The 22,355-nt window shown below is 38.7% G+C and overlaps 1 protein-coding gene across 2 annotated transcripts in view; it reads right to left on the bottom strand.

Moving 5' to 3' along the window:
* The window catches only part of LOC123510609 (lachesin-like), a 170,638-nt gene that overhangs the window by 25,816 nt on the left and 122,467 nt on the right, over positions 1-22,355 (bottom strand). For both annotated transcript variants that reach the window (XM_045265890.1, XM_045265891.1), the window contains exon 2: positions 21,112-21,239. In XM_045265890.1, the coding sequence (XP_045121825.1) occupies positions 21,112-21,239 (128 nt within the window). The remainder of the gene's footprint in view (positions 1-21,111; positions 21,240-22,355) is intronic.

The raw sequence follows: 22,355 nt of genomic DNA on the forward strand, positions 1-22,355 counted from the left end.
AATGGCATGGCTGAAGGAAAGGTAAATACAAGGGTAAATACACTATTCTGCTTCCAGACGAGACCATTAATTCAAACTACGTGCATCATTTACTTGGCTCTTCCCTTGCCCTCAAACGGAGTGCTGTCCTGGGGGAGGTATCACTCAAGATTAAGCACTTAGGGAGGCAAGGATTACGTGAACTGATTAGGTGTATAAACTAGAATCCCGACGAGGGAGAGAAAGACGTGCATGATAGGGCGTGTCTCGTAAAGGTTATCATGCATATAAACTCTGGAACTGCCAAGGGTAACGCTGCACTGACAGGGTGTTTCCAAAATGCTGAAATAAACCCGGAGAGAGAGAGAGAGAGAGAGAGAGAGAGAGAGAGAGAGAGAGAGAGAGAGAGAGAGAGAGAGAGAGAGAGAGAGAGAGAGAGAGAGTGTGTGTGTGTGTGTGTGTGTGTGTGTGTGTGTGTGTGTGTGTGTGTGTGTGTGTGTGTGTGTGTGTGTGTGTGTGTGTGTGTGTGTGTGTGTGTGAGCGTTTATCAACAAAATTATACGAAATATGATGCGGTTTTGAAGAAAGGGAGCTTTGGGAGAGAGAGAGAGAGAGAGAGAGAGAGAGAGAGAGAGAGAGAGAGAGAGAGAGAGAGAGAGAGACACAGAGAGAAACAGAGACACAGAGAGAACAATCATAAAACATATCTTAAACATGACACACAAACGCACAAAGAAAAGGCAAATATAACACACTCAAAAATGTCACCAAAATCAAAACTAAGAAGAAGAAATTGCTTCCAAAATATTAAGCAGGAATAATAATGTGTTTCTGGAATATGAAGCAATAATAAAAGGATGTTTCCGGAATACAGGGGAGGAATATGACAAGGTTTCTGAAATATAAAGTGGGGAATCTGAGAGGGCTACCAAAATATAAAGTAGGAAAATGAGTAGGCAAAAGGAAGGAGAGGAAATAGACAAACAGAAAGCACGTTATGAGGAAAAGATATAAATGAATGATGACTAAAGGAAAACAATGCAAGAAAATAGAGAGAAAATAGGAAGAAAGTTAAGAATAAGGCAGTTGATGAAGACAGAAGGAATAAGAGATGAGAGAATAAGATGAGAAAAAAGAAATAGACAAATAGAACGCACATTATGAGGAAAAGATATGAATGAAAGATGAATAAAGGAAAACAAAGCAAGAAAAGAGAAGAGAGAAGAAAGTTAAGAGGAAACTTAGTAAGGCAAAACATGAAGTGATGAAGAAAGAAAAGAATAAGAGATGAGAGAATAAGAAGAAATAGACAAACAGAAAATATATCATGAGGAAAAGATAAGAATGAAAAATACAAACAAAAAAAGGAAAACAAGGATATGCAAAGAGGAAAGAGAGACGAGGAAAAGAAGAGATAGAAGAAAACTTAGGACAAATTAATGATATAAGAGAGAAGGAAAGAGAAGAAGAGAGTAAGATAAGGAAAATAAAGCGAGGAAGATGCAGGAAAAGATGGAAAAATGAGAGGAGAAAGAAAAGAACGAATAATTTCAGAATAAAGGCATGGAAAGAGAAAAAAAAGGAAGGAAAAGATACACAGAGGAAAGTAGAAATTGAAGAAAGTAACGAAATAAATAAACAACAAAATGGAAAGCAAAAAGTCAAAGGAGAATAAGAAAGTAGGTGCAAAAAAGTAAAAAAAAAAAAATAACGAGAAATTAATAAAAACAGAGGAAAAAAATCTGCAAAATGGACAAAAAAAAAAGTAAACAGAATATAAGACGAATGTGCAATGAATAGAAATAAAACAAAAAACCAAGAAAATAAAAAACAAAAAATGAAAGAATAAGTCCATGAAACTATTTATGGAAAAAAAAACCTGCCATGGAAAAACTGGAAAACTTTTAAGGGAAAACACAAAAACGCAAGTAAGAGGTTTCCCGCAGCATTGGAAAGTGGAAAGGAGCAAAGAGCGAGAGGAAGAAGGGGCGGAATGTCTAAGGAAACTAATTAGCGACACGAACTAGGTGGAAAAAAGTTAACTAGACACATGAGTAAACAGTTTTCAATATTTCCCGTTCAAATCATGAGTAAGTTTGTCTCTCTCTGGTCTAACTGAAAAAATAGCTAGACATATCAAGGGTAAACGGTATTCAGTATCTTCTGTTCAAATTATGGGTAAGGCTTGTGTTTACCTTGCATTTCTTCAGGTGAAAAAAAAAATAGATAGACGTATGGAGAGCAAGAGGGAGGTATCGAGGTATTTGCTCCCTAATTTTGGCTGACGCTTTTCCTTTTTGTTGAGAGCCAGCACTCAAGTGGGCCTTTTTTTTAATCTTTTTTTTTTTTTGCCCTTTGGTTGACCTCTTCCCTTCATAAAAAAAAAAGCAGTTTTAAATATCTTCTGTTTTGATTTTCCTCTCTGGTTTTATTCTAAGCTTACATTTGTTTAGATGAAGAAAGGAACTAGACATATGAAGAGCAAACGGTTTTAGATATTGTATGTTTAGATTATGAGTAAAGTTTGTCTCTCTCTCTTTCTCTCTTCTTTTGTCCTAAGCTTACATTTGTTCAGATGAAAAAAAACTAACTATATGAAGAGCAAACAGTTTTATAAATCTTCTGTTTAGATTGTGAATAACATTTGCCTCTCTGGTTTTGTTTGGGTGAAAGAAGTAATCAAACATAAAGAACAAACAGTTTTAAGTATCTTCTGTTTTGATTATAAGTAAAGTTTGTCTCTCTCTGGTTTTGTACTAAGCTTGCATTTGTTTGGGTGTAAAGTAACTAGACATTAATGGTTTTCAATATCTTCTGTTTAGATAATGAATAAGGTTTGCCTCGCTGGTTTTGAATTAAGCTTGCATTTCTTTAGGTGAAAAACAAAAAAGATAAGCATAAGAAGAACAAATGGTTTTAAATGACTTCGGCTTAGAATATGAGTAAGATTTCCCTCTCCCTTATTTTGTATTAATCCTACATTTGTATAGCTGTAAGTTATAATATGGATTAGAATTTCGTCACAGCCTTCTTTTACAATGGAAATGACCTCTGACTGTCCTTCAGTTACGAGAGCAGACGCATGAATGAACACTATATATTTTTATCTGTAACGGGGAAGTTTTAATAAGACAAATGAACATAACGTAATAAATAAAATGTAATAGAGGAGGAAGAGCAGGAGTGGAAAAGTCATCTAGAAATATCCACACACACACACACACACACTCTCTCTCTCACACACAAACACCCTCAAAACAGCCCCAAAACACCCCAAAATACACCTAAACATCCTCAAAACAGCCCCAAAACACCCCAAAATACACCTAAACAGCCTCAAAACAGCCCCAAAATACCCTAAAATACACCTAAACACCCTCAAAACAGCCCCAAAACACCCTAAAATACACCTAAACACCCTCAAAACAGCCCCAAAACACCCCTCTTTGATAAAAAAAAAAAAGTGTAATAGAGAAGAAATAATTGGAGTAGGAGTCACCCAGAAATATCTACAACACACACATACACACACACACACACTCTCTCTCTCTCTCTCTCTGTACGCAACTCAACTCGTAACAACCTACAAACTATACTGAATTTTCGGGCATCTTAGTAAAAACAAAGCCATCATCTCTCTTTAGCTCTCCTCGCAGTGTGCACGCCGGGACCGGAATGGCAAACATGGAGAGATCAAATACATTACTGAAGGATATTACGCTGCAAATGTGGAGGTCAGAACAATCCGTAGAAATTCCGTGGAACTGCGAAACACGCCACACTGAACACGTGAGAACATCATCTGCTAACCTGAGGGCGTGGCCAAAACTGTGTCCGAGCATATCATAAACTCTCTCTCTCTCTCTCTCTCTCTCTCTCTCTCTCTCTCTCTCTCTCTCTCTTGAAGTTGGCTCTCTTTCTTCAAAACCACATTATGTTTTGTGATTTTTGTTGATAAACGCGTGTGCTTTCTCTCTCTCTCTCTCTCTCTCTCTCTCTCTCTCTCTCTCTCTCTCTCTCTCTCTCTCTCTCTCTCATTTAGTGAAAGCTCGTGAAAAAACACACACACACACACACACACACACACACACACACACACACACACACACACACACACACACACACACACACACACACACACTGACCGTTGAACTTATAACATAAAACAAGAGAGAGAGAGAGAGAGAGAGAGAGAGAGAGAGAGAGAGAGAGAGAGAGAGATCGGTAAGACTCAGCAACACCAAATGGTAAATTAAATACAACTGAGGGAGCCGCGGAGGAACAGAGAGCAAGAATATGACGCGGGGAAGATGAAGATGGAAGTGAACACGATGGCAACACGAAGTCAACACGAAGGCGACACGAAGGTAACACGAAGGCGAGAAAACAACGCCCCGTAAATAAGAAAGAATTGGTACAGAGAGAGAGAGAGAGAGAGAGAGAGAGAGAGAGAGAGAGAGAGAGAGAGAGAGAGAGAGAGTGTGTGTGTGTGTGTGTGTGTGTGTGTGTGTGTGTGTGTGTGTGTGTGTGTGTGTGTGTGTGTGTGTGCTTATCACTAAAATTCGCAAAAAATTGTGTGTTTTTTAAGAAAGCGAATTTAAGAGAGAGAGAGAGAGAGAGAGAGAGAGAGAGAGAGAGAGAGAGAGAGAGAGAGAGAGAGAGAGTGAGAGAGAGAGAGAGAGAGTGTGTGAGTGAGTGTGTGTGTGTGTGTGTGTGATCACTAAAATTGCAAAAATTGTGTTCCTTAAAATAAAACAGAAAACAGGAATACAGAGAGAGAAACAAGAGAAGAGAGAGAGAGAGAGAGAGAGAGAGAGAGAGAGAGAAACAAGAGAGAGAGAGAGAGAGAGAGAGAGAGAGAGAGAGAGAGAGAGAGAGAGAGAAACTGAACAAATAAAACACTAAAAAAAAAGACGGAAAATAAACATAACTAACCCATAAACTCTTCACAATACATTAATACCAACCACAGCGGCGAAACTTCAAAGAAAACGTAAAACTTGGCGGGAAAAATTTTAGGGCATACTACTTTAATTACGTGTACTGCCGCCTTTATCGCTGTTAATTAGGAAAACCCACGTTCTTATCGGGAGTAATGCCTTGAAATCACATCCCTAGCAGTAACCATTGGTGGAGCCGCGCACTGCAAGCCCGGCGGTGTTCAGGGAATGCGGAAAGGAAGGGAAGAGGAAGCGGGAGGAAGGAGAGAGAGAGAGAGAGAGAGAGAGAGAGAGAGAGAGAGAGAGAGAGAGAGAGAGAGAGAGAGAGAGAGAGAGAGAGAGAGAGAGAGAGGAAGTAAGGGGAAATGAAAGACAGAAATAGAAGTGACGCAAGAGACAACAGGCGAGAGAATATCTGGAGGAGGAGGAGGAGGAGGAGGAGGAGGAGGAGGAGGAGGAGGAGGAGGAGGAGGAGGAGGAGGAATACAAAGGAATATTAAAGGAAGACAAACAGCAACAGAGGTCCTTACTAGGCTGTTTGTGAAAACTATCTACTAACTACCAGTGGTAGAGACAGGACAGCAAAGCAGAAGGCTCCTCCCACCTGCCCCTCCCTCCAGCCGAGGCTGGGGAAAAAAGAGGAAACCATGTGATATTAAAAATCACATGGAATTTTAGTAGAGAGTGAAAAGGAAATGTGTAATCTACGTCTGACTACTTGTGTTTGTGGGGGAAAGTGTTAACGCTTGGTGAATGTCATGTGGTGTGTGCATTGTGTACGTGGATGCACAGTGTGTATGTCGAATGGGTGGTGCGGCAGCCTTGCCTGGCGCTTTCTAGGGAGGCAGCAGTCAATCAGGCCCCAGCTCCGTTCAATCCACTGAGATAGCATACTTTCCCTGTAGGGACTCCGTACGCTGATAACCCCTTGCAACATTGATCCCTGGTACTTAGTTCCCGATGATGATCAATGGTTGACAAGGCCCTCTCCAAACACAGCCCGTCACAGGTCGAGAGTAGTAGTAGTGACCGTTTACTCTGGGCTATCTGTGCGTGTATGCAGTGTAGTGTAGTATGTATGTAAACACAGTGTGGAGTCAAAAAGGTGGTGCGGCAGCCTTGCCTGGCGCTTTCAAGAGAGGCAGCAGTCAATCAGGCCCCAGCTCCGTACAACCACTGTAAAAGTGCACTTCCCTTTAAAGGGCGCCGCACACTGTATGGTTACCCCCTGCAGCGGTGACCCTGGTACCTTAAATCCCGATGATGGTCACCTACTGTCAGGGCTCTTGACTATCCACAGCCCTTCACAGATCGAGAGTAAAAGTAGTGACCGTTCACTCCGGGCTATCTGTGTCATGTATGGAGGGTGAGAGTAATTTAAACTAACGGGCAATTTAATTCACGATCAGAGGCCCGGGAGATAAAAGAAAAAGCGCAAATTATTCGGAAATGAATAGCGACAACCGGGGATTACATTCAAGGTATTTATCGAGGCGAACTTTGAACGTTTCGATAGTACCTGAGTTGACAACATTTGATGGCAGACCATTCCATATATTGACTATGCGATTAAAGAAAAAGTGTTTGACTTCATTTGTTACCAAGAGGAAGAGGAAGAGGAAGAGGAAGAGGAAGAGGAAGAGAAAGAAGCCTATACAGAGAGAGAGAGAGAGAGAGAGAGAGAGAGAGAGAGAGAAAGAGAATGAGTGATTCTACTATTCCTTCCTTCGTTGCGTTCTCTCCTCCTCCTCTCTCTTTCTCTCTCTCTCTCTCTCTCTCTCTCTCTCTCTCTCTCTCTCTCTCTCTCTCTCTCTCTCTCCCTATCCATTCTAACTTTCTCAAAATTAACTCCATTTCTTTATTCAATCTTTCCATCTTCTCCCTTTTCTTCCTTTTCTCTTTTTCTATCGTTCTTTTCGTCTACTTCTTCTTTTTCTTCATTTTCCTCCTTCCTTGTTTCGTCCTACCTATCTCTCCCTATTTCTTCTCTCCCTCGTGCATTTCCCTTCTATTTCAGTCATTCTCCTTCCATATTCTTCTTGTTTCCTTATTCCTACTTCTAATCCTGTTTCTCTGTTTCTCTCCCTACTTTGTCCTCCTCCTCTTTCTTCTCCTCCTCCTCACCTTCTGTTCTTCCTTCACTCTCTTGTATCTTTTACCTTCCTTCATTTTCTGTTCTGTCTTAATCTTCTATTTTTTTCTCGTGTTTATCCTTCCCTTTCTCATCGCGTACTTCTCTTCTTCTTCCTCTCTCTTTATCAATTTTATCGTTCTATCTTCGTGTTATTTACCTTTTACCTCTTTTTTTTTCTTCTTTCTTCTCCTCTTTTCCTCCTCTTTCTCTTCATCCTCCTTTTTTTCTCTTCTTCCTTTTCTACATTCTACACTTCCACCTCATCTTTCTTCTAAGGTTCCATTCCTACCTCTTCCTATCTTCCCATCCTTTTCCTCCCCACCCCTGCTAGTTTCCCTTCATCCTTCACCCGGGTAGCAGCGTCAGACTCCAGGCATCAAGGCGGTCTCGTCAGGTGAGTCTCAAACACATAGTTCCCTTCAACTCCACACGGAAACTAAACATTCATAACATTGCTCTCCGCTCACTGGACTGGAAGTTGAACGGTTAAACATTCAGCAGCTTCCCGGCCCGCCAAGTGACGCGAGAACCGGGAACTGGACAGAACAGAGTGAGTTGTGAGGTAGACGTATGTACCCCAGCCCTTAAGAATACATGCAGGTGACCTTGGCCGTATACTGACGGTGAGGAGCGTGGAAAACAGGTGAGAATAGGACTTAGAGGATAGGAATAAGACAAATACAGAATGGAGTGGTTTAATATCTCGTGGTTTGATATTTTGATGCACCATTATCATTAAAAAATACATACTAGAGATACTTTGACGTATTTTGAAAGTGAGGGAGCGTAGAAAACAGGTGAGAATAGGATAGAGAGGATAGGAATAAGAAAAAACAGACTGGAATGGTTAAATATATCATGGTTTGATATTTTGATGCACCATATCATTAAAAAGTATACATTAGAGATACTTTGACGTATTTTGACAGCGAGGGAGCGTGGAAAACAGGTGAGAAATGGATAGAGAGAATAGGAATAAGACAAATACGGACTGGACTGGTTTAAAATCTCATGGTTTAATTTTCTATGCACTTATACCCTCAAGAATACACGTAAGAGATACTTTGGCGTAGGTGAGGGAGCTTAGAAAATGAGGAGGTGGGGATAAAAAGCTACATTTCATGAGGATACTAATACACACCGAAGAAATTTAAATTTTGATGCATCTACGCTCTGAAAACTACACATAGGAGATATTTGGCGTGTACAGATGGTAAGACAGCGCAGAAAACGGGAGGTGGGAGTAGGATAAGGAGGACAGGACGACAAACACAGACTGAAGGGGTTTGGATTCTGGTGCTTCTATAGTCTAAAGAATACATGCAGGTGTCGATGGAAGTATGACGGTGAGGCAGCGTGAGAGGCAGAGGTAGGATTTGCTGCTACGTGGTGAAACAAATACAGATAACAGAAGAATTTTGTTTTGCTTTCTATTTCTTGTCAGTGTTCACGTTCGGAGAGAGAGAGAGAGAGAGAGAGAGAGAGAGAGAGAGAGAGAGAGAGAGAGAGAGAGAGAGAGAGAGAGAGAGAGACACACAGACAGACGGACAGATAGAGAGACAGACAGACGACAGACAGATAGACAGACACACACACAGACAGACAGACAGACAAACAGACAGACAGAAAGAGGAAAAAACTATAATATATGTCTGTAATGGACTGAAAACTAAAAATGACTCGAGCGTTTCAGTTTAAACACATTTTGCTTCACTGGATAAACACAAACTTACTGAAGAAACAACTTGAATGAACTGAACAGCGGGGAGGAAATCTACCCAAAACCACTGAATTGAACTGCAAACCAAACCAAACCCAAATATAACACCGAGAAAAGAATAAAATTACCATAAAAAAAAAAAAACTGAAACAAAACTGTAAAAAAAAAAACACTGAAAACAATAAGAAAATCAAACCAGAATAACTAAACCAGACTGGAGTGAACAGACTGGACTCGGCTTAGCTTAGCGGAGAGACGAGACGGAGAGACGGAGGGACGGGAGGAGAGAGAGAGAGAGAGGGAGGGGGTGAGTTGAGCGCCATAACTTCTCTGGATCAACAGGAATTTCGTCAGACCAAGCGGAACCCGTCGGATCATAGGCTGTTGTTGATCTTGTGGGAGGTGAGGACCGAGCCTGTGTTTATCTTGGGTCAGTGTTTAGCCACCAAATACGCCAGGCTCCGTTGGGACTCTCTACTGGCGGGTTAGGGGAGGTGGTAAAGGGGGAAAGGGAGCAAGGGAAAGGGTAGGTGGGTGTATACTGTAAGGATAAGGACGAGAGGGGGATTGGGAAGCCAGATAAGAAATGGGTAGATAAGGTAAGTAAGTCTGTTTAGATTTTGTGGGGTAATTATATTGTGGTGGTGGTGGTGGTGGTGGTGGTGGTGGTAGGAGGAGGAGGAGGAGGAGGAGGAGGAGGAGAGAGGAGAGGAGAGTAGAGGAGAGAAGAGAAGAGAAGAGAAGAGAAGAAAAGAAAAGAAAAGGAAAAGAAAAGAGAAGAGAAAAGAGATAAATTAAATGAAGAGAAAGGAAAAAATTGAGAAAAATAAAGAAGAGAAAGAATGAAACGAGACGAGACGAGAATAGAGACGAAACTGGAATAAGTCAACCCAGAACACACCAAACTGGATAAGGAGACACGAAACAAAAGAGAAGAGAGAGAGAGAGAGAGAGAGAGAGAGAGAGAGAGAGAGAGAGAGAGAGAACACATATGGGAGGTTTCCAGTCTACAGAAGCAGGTGAAGATGAACAGGGCAGATATTAAAGGGTGACTGAAATGTAGATGAAGTGGGTGTAGGTTGCGAAGTGTGTAGCTTTAAGAGAACGTGGATGTAGCAAGTCAGAAGGTTCATTGTGGGTGTCAAGGAGGTAAAAAAAGGTATTAGTGTATTCTTTGGTGTAGATACAAAAATATATAAGGTGGCAGTGTGCTCTTGGGTGTATCAGGTGTAGCTGCAAAAAAGTATATAAGCTACCATTGTAATCTTGGGTGTAACTACGAAAAATATAAGTGTACTACAAAAATATAAGTTGTTTTCTAAGGTACTAGCGTAGCTAGCTAAAATATATAAGGTTCCAGTGTGTTCTTGGGTGTAACTACGAAAAATATAAGTGTACTAGCGTTTTCTAGGGTGTAGCTACAAAAATATAAGGTTCCAGTGTGTTCTAAGGTGTAGCTACGAAAAAATATAAGTGTACCAGTGTTTTCTAGGTGTAACTACTAAAAACATAAGGTTCCAGTGTGTTCTAAGGTGTAACTACGAAAAATATAAGTGTAATAGTGTTTTCTAGGGTGTAGCTACAAAAAATATAAGGTACCAGTGTGTTTTCTTGGATGTAAATTGGGTGTAGCTACCAAAATCAAACTATCTCAGGGAAAACATAAGGTACAATTGTGTTCTTGAGTGTAGCTACAAAAAAACAAAAGATACCAGTGTGTTCTTGAGTGCAAATTGGGTGTAGCTACAAAAAAAAAACTATCTCAGGGAAAAAAAAATATAAGGTACCATTGTGTTTTTAGGGTGTAGCTAGAGAAAAGAATACTTACGGGAGAAGAAATGTAAGGTACCAATATGATCTTGGGTGTAGCTACAAAAAAAAATAAAGAAAATATATTCACTAAAGGATATGAAGGAAGGTGAAAAGAGGAAGAGACTGAACGTTAGATAGATCGACTGAAAGAGAGAGAGAGAGAGAGAGAGAGAGAGAGAGAGAGAGAGAGAGAGAGAGAGAGAGAGAGAGAGAGAGAGAGAGAGAGAGAGAGAGAGAGAGAGAGAGAGAGAGAGAGAGAGAGAGAGAGAGAGAGAGAGAGAGAGAGAGAGAGAGAGAGAGAGAGAGAGTGCCTGAGTGACAAGGAAAAGAAAAAAAATACTAATTGAAGTAAAAAAAACAGGAAAAAGTTGACATGAAAGTAAAAAAACGTGTAGAAAAATCAGAAAATAGGAGGAAATAGCAGAGAATGAAAATAAAGGAGCGAATAAAAGAATAGAGAAAAAAGAAGATTATTGTGTTTAGAGAAAATGGATGAAAATGGGGAAGGATCTGAAAAAAAAGAAGAAATAGTAAAGAGGGGAGTAAAAATAAGGAAAGCGAATAAAAGAAAAGAGAAAAAAAAGATTATTGTGTTTAGAGAAAATGGGTGAAAAAAATATAAAATGAAAATGAGGAAAATAAAGAAAATTTGATAAAAAAAAAAAAAAAAGAAAGGAGTAAGAGGAAAAGAAGACAGAAAATTTAATGTGAAAAATTAATTAAACGAAGGAAATTAAGGAAAATTACTTGAGTTTGAAAAATAGACGACAGAAAGAGGAGAAAAATAAAAAGATGAAAAAATAAAGTGAGGAAGAAAAAAAAAGATTAAATAAATAAAATAAAGCGAAGAAAAAAATAAAAGAAAATAAAGGGAAGGAAAAGAATAAAAGAAATAAAAGAAAAGAATAAAAGAAATAAAAGAAAAAGAAAATAAATAAAAATAAAGAAAAAGAAAATAAAATCAAAAATAAAAAAAAAAGACGAAAAAGAAAAAAGAAATAAAAGAAAGAGAAAAGAATAAAATAAATAAAATAAAAAGGAAGAAAAGATAAAATAAAGGAAATAAAGAGAAAAATTGATAAAAATAAATAAAATATAAAGAAGAAAAAATAAGAAAATAAAAAAGGAAAGATGAAAAAGAGAAAATAAATAGAATAAAAATGATAAAAAAATGAATAAATAAAAGAAAATGAAGAAAATAAATAAATCAAGAAAAATAAAAAGATAAATTAATAAGAAAAAAAAAAAAAAAAGAAAAAGAAGGAAAAAGAAAAGAATGAATAAGAAAAAGTAAAAAAATTGTTAAAAAATAAAAAAAAAAAAAAAAAAAAGAGAAAAAATAATAAAAAGTAAAAAAAAAATATCAAAAGTCAGAAATTAAAAAAAAAATGAAAAGTATGAAACGTGAACAAGACAAAAAATTAAATAAAAAAGAGAAAAAAAAAAAAAAAAGTAAAACAAAAAAAAAAAAAGTAAAAAAAGAGTAAAAATAATAAAAAAGAAAAAAAGAAAAAAAAATGAGAAAAGAAAATAATAAAAAAAGTAAAAAAATGAGAAAAGGAAGAAAAAAAAATAATAAAAATAAATAAAAGAAAGAGAGAAATAAGACAAAAATAAAAGAAAAAGAGAAATAAGAAAATGAATAAAAGAGAAAGAGAAAATAAGACAAAAATAAATAAGGAGAGAGAAAGAGAAAAAGAAAATAAAAGAGAAAAGAAAAATAAGAGAAAAGAAATAAAAGAAAAAGAGAAATAAGACAAAATCAATAAAAAAAGAAAAAGATAAAACAAGAGAAAATGAAAAGATAGGAAATATGAAACGCAAACAAGACAAATGGAATCAAATAATAAACGGGAGAAAATTGAAAGAAAAAGAAAAAAATTGAAGAAAAAAAAGAAAGGAAAAAAGAGTTAGGAATGAAAAAAGATACAGATAAACCAATTAAAAAAGCGAGAAAAGAAGAAGAAATAAGAATGAATAAGAAGAAAGGAAAAAATGAGAAAAAAGGAAAAAGGAAAAGGAAAAAAATGAGAAAAACGAAAAATGAGAGAAAAAGGAAAAAGGAAAAAATGAGGCAAAAAGGAAAATAAGGAAAAAGGCAAGAAATTAGAAAGAGAAAAGGAAAAAATGATAAAAAGGAAAAATGAGAAAAAGAAAGGAAAAAAAAGAGAAAATGAGAAAAAGAGGAAAAAGAGAAAAAAGAGAAAAGGAAAATTAGAAAAATAAGAAAAAGAAAAAATGAAAAACAAGGAAAAGAATGAGAAAAAGAGAAATGGAAAAATGAGAAAAAAAAAAAATGAAAAAATGAAAAGAAAAAGAATGAGAAAAAGAAAAACAGTTAAAAAATGAGAAAAAGAAAGAAAAAGGAAATAAATGAGAATAAAAAGAGAGAATAAGGAAAAATGAGAAAAAAGGAAAAAGGAAAATGAGAAAAAGGAAAATTGAGAAAAGAAAGTGAAAATTGAGAAAAAAAAGAGAAAAAGTAAAGATACAGAATATAAAACCTGAAAAAGACAAAATGAAATGAAAAGTGAGAAAAAAAGATAGAAATGACAAAACGAACAATAGAAAAATGAGAAAGAAAAGAAAGAATGAAAAGATAAACATGAACAAGACAAAAAAAAAAAGCAAACAGTAGGAAAGAAATAAAAAAAAACGATAAAACAAAACATTAGAAAAAACAGAAAAAGAATTAAAATATAAACAAAACGAAAAAATAAATAACAAAAAGTGTGTGTGTGTGTGTGTGTGTGTGTGTGTGTGTGTGTGTGTGTGTGTGTGTGTGTGTGTGTGTGTGTGTGTGTGTGTGTGTCGCCAAGGATAAACATCAAATCAACAGAAATAAAAAAAACATGATAAAAAAGTTTGTTGGGGTTAGGACGAGAGAGGGAAGGGAGAGGAGGGGAGAGTTGGGAAGGGAGAGAAGGAGAGAGAGAGAGAGAGAGAGAGAGAGAGAGAGAGAGAGAGAGGGGTGGGAGGGGGAGTTTCATTAAATCTCATCCAATTAACTGAGTATCGGGAAGCTGCTGTCGCCACGCCCCCCTGCCCCCCTTCGACAAAAATGGAAAAAAACGTCAAGGTAAGTCAGTGTTGTTAGTTGGTGTTTGATGCTTACTGGATTTTCTCTCTCTCTCTCTCTCTCTCTCTCTCTCTCTCTCTCTCTAGAATAATAATAATAAATAAAAAAAGGAAAGAAAATGCGATTAGAAATATAAAGTTTCCAGCATTCCATTTCAAATTAATGTGAAATATTTAGTCATGTTTTGTGGAGAGGAAGGAAATTGTAGGAAGGTTGTCACGGATGGAGTTTTACTGATGAATCTCTCTCTCTCTCTCTCTCTCTCTCTCTCTCTCTCTCTCTCTCAACAAAAAAGTGAAATCGCAATACACAAAATCAATGCAAAACGATTTCCTCCCCTCCTCTCTCTCTCTCTCTCTCTCTCTCTCTCTCTCTCTCTCTCTCTCTCTCTCTCTCTCTCTCTCTCTCTCTCTCTCTGCTTTCTTCCCTCCATCCGTCTCTCCATCCTTTTGTATTCTTCTTTTTTTTTTCTCCCTTTTTTTTTCCTCCTTCCGTTCTTCCTCCCGTGTCTGTCCGTGCTCCAGTGTCGCCGGGAGAATGAGGCCCAAGCTGGTCTTCCTTGTATTGAAACGTGAACTAAGCATTTTTGTGCAGGAAAACTCTTGAATTCAAATGTCAATCTAAAGAGTCTGTATTGGAGATTCAGAGTGCGACAGGAGAGGCGGGGAGACGTGAGCTAACTACCTTTCTCTGATGAAGCAAGGTTTGAGAAGGAAAGGAGGGAAGGAAGGAAGAAGGAAGGAAGGAAGGATGGAAAGATGTAGGGAAGGAGGGAAGGAGGGAAAGATGGAGGGAAGGAAGGAAGAAGGGAAGGAAGGAAAGAAGGAGGGAAGGAAGGAAGAAAGGAAGGAAGGAAGGAAAAGAAGGAAGGGAAAAAGAAGGAAGAAAGGAAGGACAGTGAGCATAATAAAGGAAACATGATAAATGAGACTGAAAAAAAATAAATAAAGAAATAAAATAAAGAAGGAAAGAAGTAGATATGATAATAAAAGAACGAGACGGAGAAAAAAGAAAAAAAAAGGCAAGAACAGAGTAAAAATGAAAGAAAAACAGATAAATGAGACTAAGGAATAAAGAAAATGAATCAAAAACTATATGAACATTCGGTAAAATAAAGAAGGAAGGAAGGAATAATAGAAAGAGCAAATGAAAGGAGAAATGATAAATGAGACTAAAGAATAAGGAAAAATAAAGGAGAAATAAGTAGAATACTGGATAAATCAAGAGAAAAGAAAAACGAAAGAAGGAAAGGAAGGAAAGAGCAAGAACAGAGAGCAAGGTAAAGGAGAAATGATACACGAAACTAAAGAATAAGGAAAATCAAACAAAAATTATAAGGAAATTGGCTAAAGGAAAGGAAAAAGGAAGCAGGTGTGATAATAAACGAAATTAGTATATGAAGAACAGGTTTAAAAGTAAGAAGGGATATTTTAAAGAAGAAAGAGGGAGGCAGGATAGGAAATATGGATAAGAAGTAAAGGAGCAGGTCACACTGAAGCAAAAAGAAGGAAAGGTTAAAGGGAATTCGTAAAGGAGAAAGAAGGAAGCAGTAAAAAAGAAAAAAAGGAAAGAAAATATCACGGGAGAGAGAAAGAGAAAGAGAGAGAGAGGAAGTAACGTACAAGCATTGAAAGAAATTGAGAGGAGTACGGAGAGGCAAAACAAAACAAGATAAGAACATGGAAAGAGAAGAAGTGAAAAGAAGATGGAAAAAAAGTGAAAGAAATAAAGACTAACGAGATATATAAACTCGTATTCAGAAAAGCCTTCCCCTCTCACTACGACAATTTTGCAAGGCCACAGAGACAACTGGCCAAATTTCCAAGACAGTTTCTCCCTTTTAAAAACCAAAAATCTTGTTAATCCATCACGAGAACCATAAAACACAATTAAAAACGCCTCTCACTACGACAATTTTCCAAGGCCACAGAGACGACTGGCCAAATTTCCAAGACAGTTTCTCCTTTTAATAAACCACAAATCTTGTTAATCCATCACGAGAACCATAAAAACACAATTAAAAACGCTTTAATCTCTCACTATGACAATTTTCCAAGGCCACACAGACGACTGGCCAAATTTCCAAGACAGTTTCTCCTTTAAATAAACCAGAAATCTTGTCAGTTAATCACCAGAACCATAAAAATACTCTTAAAAACACGAGTATCTTCAACTGGAGCCTTTGGAAAGCAGTGATGGTGAGACAACAAAGCGTTTGAAAATACAGCAAATAGACTAAAAAAAAAAAATAAAATAAATAATGCGTGGTAGGGATAATAAGAACAATAATTGACAGGAAAAGTATAGAAAACGAGAGGTGAAAGAGGAGGAGGAGGAGGAGGAGGAGGAGGAGGAGGAGGAGGAGGAGGAGGAAGAAGGAATAAAATTGATGAGAATTGATAAGAGAGAGAGAGAGAGAGAGAGAGAGATGGGAAAAAGGGTTCAGATGAGAGAAAGAAAAATAATAAGAGGATTAGAAGAAAGAAAGGGAATGGGAGAAGGGTGGATAAAGAGGAAAAATGAGAAGAATGAAGAAGGATGAAGAAGGAATGGAGTAGAATAAAGAGAGAATAAAGACTGAAGGAAGAAGGAAGAAGGATAAGTGAGAGAATAAGAGAAGAAAGGAAGAGATAAAGAGATAAAGCTGGAAAAGGAAGAAAGTTGAATGATAAATGAAGGAAGGAAAGAAACAAGTTGAAGAAGAATAAAAAAAAAATGTTGAGAGACTTAGAAGTAATGAAGTAAACTGGTCTTTGTATTTGTTTGTATATCTCCTCCTCCTCCTCCTCCTCCTCCTCCTCCTCCTCCTCCTCCTCCTCCTCCTCACACGGACATCGTAATAAAAATCTCGGTGTTTGCTCCTGTTTGCTTTTTTTTTTTTTTTTTTTCTATTCGTTTGTATTTTTGCTTCTCCTCCTCTTCCTCCTCCTCCTCCTCTTCTTCTTCGTCTTCTTCCTCCTCCTCTTCCTCATTGCCTAGACAGCGTAATAATAATCTCGAGGTCTGTTATTGTTTGATCTTCCTTTGTTTTACTTTCCTCCTCCTCCTCCTCCTCCTCCTCCTCCTCCTCCTCCTCCTCCTCCTCCTCCTCCTCCTCCTCCTCCTCCTCCTCCTCCTCCTCTCTTCTTCACCTCTCCGTCCTCTACTTTCACCTCCCCTCACCTCCTCCTCTTCCTCCTTCATCTCTACGTCCACCACCCTCACCTCCTCCTCCTCCTCCTCCTCCTCCTCCTCCTCCTCCTCCTCCTTCCTCCTTCAGTTCTACATTCCCACTCTCATCTTCTCCTCTTCCTTCTCTTTCTCCTTCACCTCTACGTCCACCAGCCTCACCTTCTTCTTTGTCTGCCGCCTCCTCACACCCTCACACCTTGCCTGAGCAGCGTTTTCCACTTTCCAACTCTTCCCTCGAGGATCTGATATGATAGGAACTCCGACACGAGGCTTCTTACTCCTCCCGCTGATCAGGAGTGATGGATCCAGCTTCTCCCGCCACGCCAGTCTCTCCCAGCGCCCTTCCAGTCCTCCCCAGCTGCTTCACTGTGCTCCATCTACCAACACCAGAGTAGAGAAGGAGCCACTGGGAAAAGCTACAGGTTTCTAAGTCTCTATGGGTTTATAGACTCTCAGTGTCTTTACATTCTACGGTAAATTGTGGTGTGTGTGTGTGTGTGTGTGTGTGTGTGTGTGTGTGTGTGTGTGTGTGTGTGTGTGTGTGTGTGTGTGTGTGTGTGTGTGGCTTTTGTCTATACATTATTTACCTTTGTTTAAAGATGTGTGAAAAGGAAGAGAAGAGGAAACAAGTAGGATAAAGAAAGGAGTGAGAAAAAAGTGTGTGTGTGTGTGTGTGTGTGTGTGTGTGTGTGTGTGTGTGTGTGTGTGTGTGTGTGTGTGTGTGTGTGTGTGTGTGTGTGTGTGTGTTATTCTCAGTTACCAATGCCCTTTAAACACACTGGATACAGTATTCTTTTCTTCTATAATCACAAACTTTTCAAACGTAATAGTTCTTGGCAGTTAAATCATTCGATGCATATTCAACACATTTACTATTTTTCCTTCCTTTTCTACTACTAACCCTTTCAATACTAGGACACATTTCCACCTTGAGATTTGTGTACGATTAGACCATTTTATTGACACTAGAAAGGGTCTAAGGAGTTCAGAAGATTAATAGCCACAGTACTCACTATTTTAATCCTCCACATAATATTCTAAAGCTGTATAAAATCACCAATTAGTAAGCAAAGTGAATATGAAAACACGTCATGGTACTGGAGGGGTTAATCAGAACTGAAGTAACAGACAGGTAATGACATAAGTAACTGCAGATTATTTAATTATGGCATAAGTAACTGCAGATTATTTCCAGCCTCTGAGTTGAAATCCTGTTAATGTTTGCCAAGTCTAGAGGCATTCAGGATATATTGAAGCTGATGTCACTATTGAAAAGAGTAATGTCCAACTCCCTCATGCAAGAGTTAACCAATATTCTCAAACTTTCATCGACTTTCACTGGTAAACTCTGGAACTCTCTGCTTGCTTCTTGATTTCCCTCTTCCTATGACTTAAATCTTTCGAGAGGAAGATTCTAAGGACTTTTCTAATTCTGGATAAGCTTTTTTTTTTTTTTTGGCTCTCTTCTTTATGAACTGGCTTCAAACTCCCTATGACTTGACTTCATTTAAGAGGGAGAATTCAAGACATTTATCTCTGTCTTTTGGTTAACCCTCTCTGATCTGTAAGGGGACTAGTGACTGAGTGGGCCTTTTTTTTTTTTTTTTTTTCCATTGGCCAGTTTTCCTTTCTTACCTCAAAAAATGGGCTGTATTTTATAATTTTGTAGCGCTTTGCCGGTTTCCTTCCTACTTGTAAAGAAAAAAAAAAAGACTGAGGGCATATAATCACAGGTTACAATTGCCCTTCCCTCTCTCCCCTAGACACCAACACACCACCAACACAACCCACACAAGCAGGAAAATTGCCGCCTTAAAACCAAGAGTATGGCTTGACCCGAGGGTGGCGCAGCTAAGGTCAGGCTCGGGGCCATAACGTGCTAAGAGTCAGGAAGGGCGGTGATCTCATTCCCCACAGTAACATCTCCGCTCTTGAGAGGTGTGAGTGTCATTCGGCGAATATTTATGGGGATTCCACCCTCGGCTGCGGCACGCCCGTGTTGACAATGGACTGCCCTTGTCTTGCCTTCACCTTGTCAGTGCCGTCGCGCCCCGTCCCCGCAGTGCACGCCGCTCGCTTCCCTGCCTGCCCACGCCGCTATGGGAAGCCAGCCACGTGTTGCTGCTCTAAACTGCTCGCCACTTTATTCAATAGCAATTTTACTTTCTACTATGTTATGATACTTGAATGTAAAAGCTACGAGATAGTTTGAAAATAAACTAATTCGAGTCTGAGTCATCGTTATCATCATCTTTGGATCATTGCATGGTTTCCTTCAGCAATGGTCAGCTTTGCCACTGACTTTGCTATTTAGTTACCAATGAGGCAGGTCACTTCGTCACAGCACACATGAGTAGACTTCGCTGTCGTTGTTATTGCCGCCAGGAAGTGGGAGGAGTCAAGTGTAATGCACATTAAAACTCGTGTGAGAGGTCAGGAAAGGGCAAAGAGGAGACTCGCCTTGCCTAGTGCACGACGTTCTGACCTCCTCCACGCTTTGTGTAGTGTGTATTAAATTAGAAAACCAAGAATTTTAACTACTTATGAATGTTATCCGAGAGCGTTCGACGTCCAAACAGCATTACGAAGTGTTTATTTCCCGCGCCCTTAATGAGCTTATGTGTAATGTTGTGTCATCCTACAAATGTACAAGTCTTGCCATGGAACAGTTTTTATCGTCATTATCAATATCAGCTCTGCAACAATTCACTAGACAACAGGGTTTATTTTTACTCTCTCCTTTTATTATTATTTTAACATGACTGTCACGTAATTGATTTCATCTTATCTTATTATTATTCCACAGCAAACTTCTCTAATCATGTTTTGTACTGAGTGTAAATTTGATCATTCATTTCATTCCTTTCCTCTTTTCTTCAATACAGTTCGAGTGTTCGCTATTTATACCTCAGAGCAAAGTCAAGGTAAGGTTAAAAAAAATGTGAAAGAAAAAAAGAGTTTGCTTGGAGAGTCTCACCGTCTCTTCTCCCTCCTAAAATCTTAAAACACATCATCAGTGGCAGTGGCCCGCGCGTCCCGTGAGGCGACACTCCCATCACCAATTCGGTTTCAGAAGCTGAGAATATCTTGTTTCAGAAAGTTTACAACACTGGCTGGAATGAAGGGATCGTCTGTAATTTTGTTTTTTGTCTCGCTTTCTAGAATTAATTCATGGGACATCACAGACACCTGGATGACGGATGATGACTGGCGCCTGGCTGGGATTGCAAGTGTCCACGATCCCACACATAACTGATAAACTGATAACCTATTTCCTTTCTCTCTTTCTATTTTCCTCTCTCTCTCTAAAATTATATAAAATCACATAGTCACTCTGCCTTTGTCACCCTCCCTGTTCAGCTCCCTCACCTTGCCGCACCACGCATGTTCAAGGGACGAAGAGAAGCAGAATAAGTATTTTTCATCCATTCCCAACAGCCGTTACGGTCCGCCGCCCGATGCCGCCTCACAGACCGTCTCAAACCGAAACTCATATCATTCCCTCTTTTCTGCCGCCTTTGATTTTCAACCTCAACGGCGCCAAACCAAGCACCGCGACGCTCTCTGATGAACACACGAATATTCTGTTTGTAGTTTCTCTTTGCAGCCGTGAATCCCGCGTGATATATTCTAGAGGAAATAATTTACCAAAGAGGGGAGACAGAGGGAGAGAGAACCGAGCTCGCTGTCTCCGCCACGCCCTCGCTTCTCGTACTTGCGGGCTAGGCAGAGGCAGGTGTTCTTGTCCACCTCACGTCCCTCGGTCACTGATCTCTCGAATATCAATCAAGACTCCCCCTCAAAGCGATTCATTACAAACAAGTGGAGCGTTGAACCAAAGTGCATACATGTGGTTGACTTTCCGACCGTAACTAAATACTGAGTTCACTGCTTGTTTAGGCTACAAAGTGCAATGCAAATTTATGTCAGCCTACGTGCAAGTCCCTCCTCACTTTGCTTCTGCTATAAACTTCCCCTCTATACGACGCGTCCCAGATAGGAATAGTTTAAACCAGTCTCCCCTGTACACGCTTCACTTTTCTATCCATTTTCTGTGTCAACCCTCATCTTCACCCTAAGCCAGACACGTTTTCTATGCATAACAACTCCCGAGCCGAAAAAAAAAAAAAAAACTAGCATGTCCTTTATGTTAATTCCTTAATAAGATAACCAATTCCGCCTCAGTGTTTATAGTCACAGTGATAAGGATGACTGCCCTTCCCCAGAGAGAGAGAAAAAGAGAAAGAAATCATTAAACAGAGTACGAGTTATTTACCTTGTAGTCGCCGAGGTTGTCCACTATGCAGGAGAGCACCGCCTCCCGTCCCAGAGCAACTGTCACGTTCTTGATCACGTCTCCGAAGTCTGGCTCTGGCTCACTCGTCCCAACCTCGTTCAAATGCGCTGAAACGACACAAACACCGCCATCAGCACCGCCACCACCACCACCATGACTACTACTACTACTACTACTACTACTACTACTATTTTTTTCTTGAATGATTTTTTTTTTCCAGATTTCATTAGTATTCTTAATTGTACGTATGATTTATTATTTTATGGAGCAAAAGATTTAGAAATACATTACAAGAGGTACAAACGAATTCATGTCCTAAATATGTATTCCATGTAAACATACTGACTGATTGACTGATTGATTGACTGACTGACTGACTTACTACGACTGCTGCTTCTACTACTACTACTACTACTACTACTACTACTACTACTACTACTACTACTACTACTACTACTACTACTACTACTACTACTACTACTACTACTACTACTACTACTACTACTACTACTACTACTACTACTACTACTACTACTACTACTACTACAACCACCACCACCTCTACTACTACTACTACTACTACTACTACTACTACTACTACTACTACTACTATAACTACTACATTATAAACCTCCCATCAACACCGTATCTGATCCTGAACAAGTGGTGTGGTTTAGAAAGATATGTAACAGTTAATGGTTGATTCAGACAGTGAAGGCGAACACTGCAAATAAAAGCACTTAATTACGAGTCACATATAATGAAATAATAAATGACAGCCGTTTGTATTATTGATATTGATGAGAATTTCTAAAGTGGTTTCTGACGTGTTAGTTGTTAAAATACTATTACTCGTGCTACTACTGCTGCTGCTACTGCTACTGCTACTACTACTACTACTACTACTACTACTACTACCACTACTACTACTACTACTACTACTACTACTACTACCACCACCACTACCACTACTACTGCTACTACTACTACTACTACTACTACTACTACTACTACTATTAGTACTATTATTACTTCTACTACAACAACAACAACAACAACAACAACAACAACAACAACAACAACAACAACAACAACAACAACAACAACAACAACAACAACAACAACAACAACCACCACTACTACTACTACTACTGCTACTACTACTACTACTACTACTACTACTACTACTACTACTACTACTACTACTACTACTGCTGCTACTT

Source organism: Portunus trituberculatus, chromosome 29, assembly GCF_017591435.1.
Source record: "Portunus trituberculatus isolate SZX2019 chromosome 29, ASM1759143v1, whole genome shotgun sequence".
In the NCBI taxonomy this organism is placed as follows: Eukaryota; Metazoa; Arthropoda; class Malacostraca; order Decapoda; family Portunidae; genus Portunus; species Portunus trituberculatus.